The 9251-nt window shown below is 41.2% G+C and overlaps 1 protein-coding gene across 1 annotated transcript in view; it reads right to left on the bottom strand.

Annotated features, from left to right (window-relative positions):
- Positions 1-6317, bottom strand: part of LOC129814840 (zinc finger E-box-binding homeobox 2-like) — a 52497-nt gene extending 46180 nt beyond the window's left edge. The window contains exon 1 of the mRNA XM_055867916.1: positions 6125-6317. Within this exon, the coding sequence (XP_055723891.1) occupies positions 6125-6185 (61 nt within the window). The 5' untranslated portion in view covers positions 6186-6317. The remainder of the gene's footprint in view (positions 1-6124) is intronic.
- Positions 6318-9251: the final 2934 nt, after the last annotated feature.

Raw genomic sequence — 9251 nt, forward strand, 5'->3', positions numbered from 1 at the left:
TTGTGAGGGTTAACGCGCTAAAATGTCTTACTCACGTCGACCACGGAGAACGAGAGCCCACAGTCCTTGGGAGGGGGTTGCGTCAGTGGCTCCGTGTTATTTTCAAAGTGTGCGAAGAAGGTGTTTAGCCTGTGGCAGTGAATACAGGGCAAAACAGACCAAAAGGACATGGCAAAATGCTCAACCATTTCATGTTTAAGACTTGCTGCAACTCTAATCTGTCCCCTATACATTTTAAATTGATGGGTCACTACAACCACATAGGAGCTAAATTGGTACAGCATTCTCACTTACAGGTGCGACAAATATAGCCTCTTACAAGGCACGCCTCCAAATATGTTAATGAGCCAGAAACAACAATACCATACACCCACTAGTGGTCAAAAAGTTTTAGACGCTCTAAATATACGGTAAGGCACTGTATTCTGTGGGGTGGAATTAGAGAACCATTCAAAATACAGTAATTTTCCCACAATGCACCATCATTTACAGTATGCTGCAGTCCACTAGCGGTCAAAAGTTTTTTGCCGCTCCAAAGATACGGTACGGTACTGTATTCTGTGGGGTGGAATTAGAGTATCATTCAAAATACAGTAATTTTCCCACAGTGCACCATAATTCATAGTATGCTGCAGGTAAATATTTCAGAGTTGTTTACTTTTGATATTTACCTAAAATTACCATATAAATTCACGTTTTTCGTTACAGTGCCGCTATAGCTATATACAGACTTTCACTCACTCTGCTGCTCGTATAATAGCACAGCATCTCCCCCTCGCTCTCTCTCTCTCTCTCTCTTTTCTACCGATGTGTTTTTCACTCCTTTCGACTCTCTCTCTCTGCCTTCGATTCTCTCTCCTGTACTCATGCCCCCTGTGACAATTCTGTGCCAGAGAAAGACACATTTGGGCACACACACACACACACACACACACACACACACACACACACACACACACACCACGCACACATACGTGTGTGCACATGCACACACACAGCTGGGCCCCAGCTGCACACAAAGACTGGGGTTTGGAAATCAATGAAGGAGAAAGAAGAAAAAGTGGAAAGAGTTTAAATAAATTGGCACTTGAAAAAAGAAGAAACCGAGAAAGAGTTGAGTGAGAGAAAGAGAGAGAGAGAGAACTGTGAGGAAAAAGTTAAATCGACTATCAGCTCAACAGTACAGCACAGTTGTAAATGAATCCAAGATCAAGTCGTAAGGCAAAGAGGTTAAAGGGGGATGACTCTTGCTGCACCTTAGCACAACGTGAACTCTTCTATCAGTCCACCTACTCAGAGACAGTGCTGTGAGATATAATATGTGTACACTTCATGAATGTACTTATTTATTTAGGCAGTTGTTATTGCGATGCCATGCATTATGATGCACCACACACAGTTCACTAGACATTACAAATGTGCTTATATGCATTAAGAAGAAGGTTTTCATAGGACGTGCTCACAATGTCACACATTGAGTGCAAACGCGTACCTGCATCACCATGCTTACAATCGTTCTCATATCAAACTAGGGAAGTCACATCTTTTGAAATTGTACACCATTTTCAATAGACTTGTCTCCATGAATACCCTGTAACATGATCTCCTGCAATCTGGAGACGATGGACAGCAATCGTCTCAACTTTGGTTGATATCTGTGGACATTGACAGTTTTATTTGGAAGACAGAGACTGTAATCAATAAGCGTCTTGGAGACAGAAGAAACGATGTCATAGCTTCTCTTTTTTTGGACAGACGCTTTAATCTCTGTCTGTTGTGTTAGTGTTGCCAAATTCATTTGGTTTTATCTGAGGCCCCACTCCTCACATACACATTGTCTCCAGCGGTTTCCGCACACACACACACGCATGCACACACGCACACTCAAGCACACACGGCTCCCAGAGAATGGAAGCTACAAAAAAAGGGAGATTAAATAGTCCCATCACCTGATCATTCTTTCGACGGCAATTAAAAATGTCCCCTCACCATCTCTTGCCATCAATATTTTTCTATGAGGCAACTATGCAAATATACATAGTTCAAAAATCTTCGAAAATGTTCAATATTTAGGACTGTTTTCATGTATTTTCTTCCCTAACTTCCATCTGTTGTACATTTTTGCATTAAGTCCTGTACCAACACAAGAGGAAGCGTCCGCAAACATCTGAGGTTGCATGTGTCAGAGCCATTTCACCTTGTCTTGTTGTGTGAATGAACAAAACACATATCTCAGGAGTTATAGTCCTCTGAGTCGTATTGAATCACATTGAATTCAGTCACAAAATCGTGTTGGCAAAATGACCTTCTTTTCTGCTCCATGGTAGGAACATCTCCTTGATCTTAGTTGCGACAGTCACAACACCATTTCACTTTCAACGACATCTGACCCCCCAAATCCACAAAGAAAAGTCATTGAACTTCTTTGTCTCAGAAACAAGTTCTGACCATGCCTCTAAACACAACATGCATCATCAAATTATACACTCCTCAATCTCTTGGTTTGGTGAGAGAAACTTCCCTGATCTACAAGTAATGTGGCGCTTGCTGTTTCTAGTTCCTTGTAAGTAATTACGGTAATATGTCTTTTTTTTTTACTACCTTTGCGTTAGTGTGAGTAGAACTGTGAAAAGGAGGCCCTGGGAAGACGGGTGCTATATTTAACAAAGGAGGGGACGGTGATGGGAGGCGCGCAAGCGACCACACACACCTCGCTCTGCCTCAAAATGGGGAACACTCCTAGCAGTCAACTGTTGTGTGTCGCCTACATCTCGTCACAGCCATAGTTCAAGTCAACGTTGCATGAATTTAACAGTAGCCTACAAGCAGCTCAGTTGCAACTAAAATGAAGTACACCTGCTGTGATAGAAATACGCTATCAAAGCAAGTACTGTGTAATGACACAAAGTACACAATACCATAACATTTACTGTATTATATTGTGAAACAGTAAATGCTAACGTAATCGGAAATGAATTAATGAATGGATGAGGAGGGGTTTGTATTTCATAGTAGAGGCCTTAACAAAGGCTTCCAAACGTGCAGTGACTACAGGGCGAAACGGAACAAAAGGACATGGCAAAATGCTCAACCATCTAAGGTTTAAGGCTTGCTGCCACTCCCATCTGTCTCGTGTACATTTTACATTGATGGGGTCCTATAACCACATAGGAGTTCAATTGGCACTGCCGTCTCACTCATATGGGCGCAACAATTATAACCTCTTAAAGGCACGCCTCCAAATATATTCATGAGCCAGAAACAAAGCCATGGAGGCATGCCTAGACATTTTTTAATGCTCTCTACTTGTCAGTGTTCCAAACGGGACATTACCTACTTTTTTACCTAAACATGCTAACACCATCTGATTAGAATTCATAGCAAGCAGTGCACTGGAATGACGTTCAGATGAACTGGAATGACATTCACTCTCATGGGATGGGTGGCCGAAAATAAGTACCTGAAAGCCACACCCCCAATAAGTCATGAACATGACCGCACTGAGGCATATCTCACTATGCTTCTATGGCTATGTGCACCATGCCACTGCCTTCTTCATCTGTTCATTTAGCAAAAAGACAGCTCAAAATCCTGAGTGGAAAAGCAGCTGTCTAAGGCACTGCATCGCAGTGCTAGAGGCATCACTACAGACCTGGGTTCGATCCCGGGCTGTATCACTACCGGCCGTGATCGGAAGTCCCATAGGGTGGTGCACAACTGGCCCAGCGCTGTCCGGGTTAGGGGAGGGCTTGGCCGGGGTAGGTCGTCATTCTAAATAATAATTTATTCTTAACTGACTTGCCTCGTTAAATAACGGTTCAATAAAATAACATTTATAAAACAATCCAGTGCCTTTATCACAGTCAACACCTATAGTATATTTTAGCTGTAAAAATGCTACATTTTCTCTCAGCCTCATGGCAAAATGTGTAGAATAGCATGTAATTATCTATAAAACTGCACATGTTCCTTTCTGCCCAATGTCAAAACGTGTAGATTTGCAGGAAATTAGCTTTAAAACAGCAAATTATTCTCTCAACTTCATGGCAAAAAGTGTAGAATAACATGAAATGATCTATAAAACTGAAACATTTTCTTGTTGCCCCATGGCAAAATGTGTAGAATTGCTACTGCTACTGTACCATGCACCACTAGTGGTCAAAAGGTTTTTGGAGCTCCAAAGATAAGGTATCATGATAAAGCAATTCTTTCCCCCACACATTTCCCATAATGCATTTACAGTGTTCTGCAGTAAAACGTTTCAGAGTATTTTGTTGTTGATAAAACAAAAAAATGACAGTATAATTTACAGTTTCTCATTGCAGTGTGTGTGTGTGTGTGTGTGTGTGTGTGTGTGTGTGTGTGTGTGTGTGTGTGTGTGTGTGTGTGTGTGTGTGTGTGTGTGTATGTGTGTGTGTGTGTTTGATAATCACTTATTTTCTCCACGATGTGAGAAAGTGGCTTTTACTGTCCCTCTCAAGTGTGTGTGTGTGTGTGTGTGTGTGTGTGTGTGTGTGTGTGTGTGTGTGTGTGTGTGTGTGTGTGTGTGTGTGTGTGTGTGTGTGTGTGTGTGTGTGTTTGATAATCACTTATTGTCTCCACGATGTGAGAAAGTGGCTTTTACAGTCCCTCTCAAATTTGTGTGTGTGACTCCCTGTAGCACTCTCCGGCTTCAGCTCCACTTGTCACTGTTAAATGATTGACATCAGCAGCTTGATGAGAAGCTATTCAGTATTTACATATGAAAACACTGAGCTACCTCAGTAATAACCTATATACATTACAAATAGATTGTTATAACACGCATGTTTTAATTGTAGACTACAAGCGTGGGGAAATGAGGAAGGACTTGGAGATGGCATTGGTAAATCAATTGTCTTAATTGAAATGTAGTTATTTTTGTTTGTTTGAAAATACAGTTAATCAAATAGATGAATATATTAACTTGCAATACTCGCGCAATAAAAAAAACGAATTGTATATTATAATACAATGCGTTTCTATTTGGTAAAGGAAAGTCAAAAGTATTGATCTGTTCTATTTTTCAACTCATTTGAATGATGTTATTCTTAATCATTTGCTAAATATAAATGATGCAGGAATACAAATATCTATTTTTGATCAATGGATCACGATAGTAGGCCTTTTAGGATTTTTGTAAATAATCGTTTCATTTGTTTGTATACCTACCCTGTCCAACTCAGTCCCTTTACTCTTGGTGTCTTTTGTCGTGTCTAGAATAAACGTTTTTTTCTGTTTGGGTGATATAACCAATACAACGCTTTTAATAATTGTAACACATGTTTCAATTGAGTTATTCTATTCAAAACCAGTTATTATTATGCGCGCAATGATCACTGTAAACAAAATGTAAGCCTGTTATGCATTGTTGTCTTGGAGGAAATATTGCGACCTGTTGCATTACAAATGCTGCTGTTCTAGAAGTCTACCCCTTTCTTCTTTACAATATACTTTACAAGTGTTTTAAAATAAATACTTGGATATATTACAACAATCACGGAGAGACAAACAAAACGAACAAAAAACGTGGGAGCTAAATCTTATGACAATAGGCTATAGTTGAAAATATGTACTCATTTTGAAACAAGGCATTATACTTAAATATAAGAACGTCTGATTATAATTCATTCTAATAGCAACACTTGAAAACATATGGGTCTATCAGTAAGTAGCCTAAAGATGTGCAGTTTCGCACTGCATTCACGTTGCCGCACAATTCTGGAATTTTAGGGTTATTTCTGTACTGGCACGTGTCTACTCGTTAAATGTACCATGTTTCACTGTTTTGCAAATCTCTCTCTCTAAACATGCCATCAATTGCTGTTATGGCAAAAATGCATAATGATAATATCAGTGACATCGAAACCACATGTCACATACCTCTCTAGAATGTGTTGTTATTTTCCAAAGTTTTTAAATGATAAAAAAACGTCTACTTAGAGAAACCAACCCGAGTCATTTACTATTCGATACCTTTCAATACCGTCGCAATAATGAAAGATCCGCTACATCATGAGATGTGAACGACATCACAAGGACGTGATAGCAATGTGTTTCAAACAACTTCAACTACACAATGCGCTGAACAAGTCATATTCCATACCTCGATTCCTTCTCGGGTTCGCTTGCTTCCTTCGTTTGCCCCTGCTCTCCTCTGCCATCATGCCGCTCAAGGCTCCCTTTGCCCGAAGAAGCACTTTTTGGAGTGTCGGTGCGTGAGAATTGACAACGAATGGTGTGAAACATTGCCTTCGTCCGCAGCGGGTGACTATAACCCTCCTGTAACCTCAAGTCGATGAGCTGAGCGCAAGGAGAGAAGTGAGTGATGTCATTGGAGAAGGTTAGTCCCTCCTGTCCGTGATGTAGTGAGTGGATTCTCTCCACCGGCGCATTCACTGTGGCATCTAAAAACGCAATTGAAAAGTTATGGTTTAAAGTTAGACACAGTCAATTATAAGTTATCCTCTCTCAATTCTATCGAGTTCCAGCCACAAATAGAGCATGACTTGCACAAAGAAGCAGCAAGCCGCGTGCGTAAAGCGGAGAGTTCACATCCCAACAGTTCGTTTTGGTGGTCTAAGTATCTTTATTTAATATCTGATATGTTTTCGTATAGGTTTTTAAAAGTCTTGTGTGATGCACGTTTTTTTCTTTGTAAACGTTATATTGTCCAATAATATTTTAACAAATTCTTGCACTAAATATATATATTTTTAAAATAGGTTAATATGCGAACAACCTATTCTTTGTCATTTATTTCTTAAAGAATTGTTCATGTTGAGCACTAGGCTGCTCAATTAATGTACATATGGCCAAACGGAGAAGTTTGACATTGCAAAACTTGCAAACTGTCCCAAACACCACACAACAAATCGGCATTACCAAATGCAAACATGTTTATACGGTCACTGTAGGTATTCGAAGCCCCCCTGATGCTTTGTGGCCTGAATGTTATAGGCATCACACCTGCACTGAAGTGCCCTGTCGTGCCCCCTGCCCTGCGCCCTATTCACCCCTGGATAGCTCGAGGAAGTGGGGAATTGTCAGTCTTTTGTGTGAAGAACTGGACCGTAATCTGTTTTGCAACTGAAAAAAAAAAAAAACATTCGAGAAAAGAAAAAACGCTAACGCGGTGTTGAGGACCCCTACCTTGGCATTCTAACCCTCGTAGAACCAATAGAACCCCCCACTTCTCCCAGGTGTTCTTAAGAATATTTAGAAAAAACCCTGGATGCTGTTTTTCGATCATGATAACCCGAGTGGGACATGGGAGTCACCTTTTTCCTTTAACATTGATGAAGAAGGACAATGTCATGGTAATGTTCATTTTCTGTCACACACGTTTCCTTATGCATTTTACTTCCCCCTGTCAACTTGTCAGTTTTGTCATTTGCAACTTGTTGAAAACACAGCACCATGCCACTCATATTATTATTGTAGGCCTTAAGTATTCTTTTTTTCCCCCAATCACCTGTATTCTCAAGTTAAGAATGTTTTCTCTGTGGCCTCTTTACAGCTATCCTCCGACTTGTTAAATTGATTCTAGAAAAGAGTGCATCCTAGTTGCAAGGAGAGAGAGAGAGGGGAGCAGGGAGAGAGAGAGAGAGAGAGGGAGGTCATGGCCCTTTTGTCCAGGGATGGAAGAGGGCAGTGGGGTGCACCATAAACCCAGTAGGTCAGGGGACTGAGCTAGGAGCGCACAACTCCTGGGAGAGCTGATACCCCAGAGGAAATGACATGCACACCATGGGTGTTTAATATCCATTAGAATATTCGGAGCTTATACAGTATAGATTGTTTGACTATCTTTCTTTCTTTTTAACAAGCACACCACCACCAGCAGCAAATTAAAGAGTTGACTTCGTTTTTATAAAAGATAACTCTTGCATACGCATTGTTACCTCTCTCCATGCTTTTGATTGTGTCGGCAGAACACTCCGATCTGCTCCCTCTACTTCTGTGCCTGTACATACCAGTAGTGTGGATCAGAGTGTACACATTGATGGGGTAAGCATCCAAACATATCGTTGGCATCCTGGATTTTTGAAAAATAAAAATGGAATTTTCAGATCTATAGCTTTGAAGTCACACAACTTCACAAGGTGTTTGAATTACTTTGATTAGTCCTAGAGTCATGAAGTGTTCACGGCTCTCTCTCTCTCTCTCACTCGCTCTCTCTCTCTCTCTCTCTCTCTCTCTGTCTCACTCGCTCTCTCTGTCTCACTCGCTCTCTCTGTCCTCTCTCTCTCTCTCTCTCTCTCTCTCTCTCTCTCTCTCTCTCTCTCTCCTCTCTCTCTCTCTCTCTCTCTCTCTCTCTCTCTCTCGCTCTCTCGCTCTCTCGCTCTCTCGCTCTCTCGCTCTCTCTGAACTGTCCCACTGAGGTTTTGTCCCTGTCTGTGGCCAGGGTTCAAAGCTGGTAGCATGGGGAGGAGACCTCTTTAACCGCATATTAAGCACAAGTTAATTATATGCCAACCTTTGGGACAAAGGCAGAGAAAAAAGCTTTCGCTTGAATAGATGGCAAGACAAGAAAATAAAAAAAGTCATTATTCTCAGCCTATGAAACTTTTTTGCATTTGAAAAAAAGAACTTATTTTGGGAGATTTACATTTGTATAAGTCACGTTGTTGCGGTTGTGAGGGGAAAGGGTCTCAGTACTGCTCACGCTATCCTCTCATCAATATGATTATTTTTAAAAGATAGATACCATCGCATATATGATGATATTGAGTACTTCAGATAACTATTTCTCTCTTATTTACATGATCAGATGGGCCCAGCATCGAATCTTCTCTGTGTGGTGCTACTCACTTGTTTATTAAGGCAGCTTACTACTCGGGAGAATAGGCCATCAAAGTCGCTTTTCAAATCTCTTGGTCAGGAGTGTTGTTAGGTTCACCCTTTATATTTACTTTGCAACTCATAAATCGCCCCCTCATTCACACGGGAGAGAAGTTAGACGAAGGTCTAGCTTAGTCGACTCCTGGTAAGTGCACTCTGAACAAGAGAAAGCTTTCTCCAGAAATATGCGGTTTGATTTCAGAGGAAGAACCCAGGGTGCCAACTCTACTAACTTCATAGGACCAGCAACCAGGGACCAGGACCAATGAAGAGCCTAGGGTCTGCCAGCCCCTGTGGCCCCAGAGCACCAGGGTAAGGCACTAGGTTTAAGGAAGGACCATGGACCAGCTCAAGGTGCCTATCCCTACTGGCCCCAGAGGAACATGCCT

The sequence above is a fragment of the Salvelinus fontinalis genome, chromosome 18, assembly GCF_029448725.1.
Source record: "Salvelinus fontinalis isolate EN_2023a chromosome 18, ASM2944872v1, whole genome shotgun sequence".
In the NCBI taxonomy this organism is placed as follows: Eukaryota; Metazoa; Chordata; class Actinopteri; order Salmoniformes; family Salmonidae; genus Salvelinus; species Salvelinus fontinalis.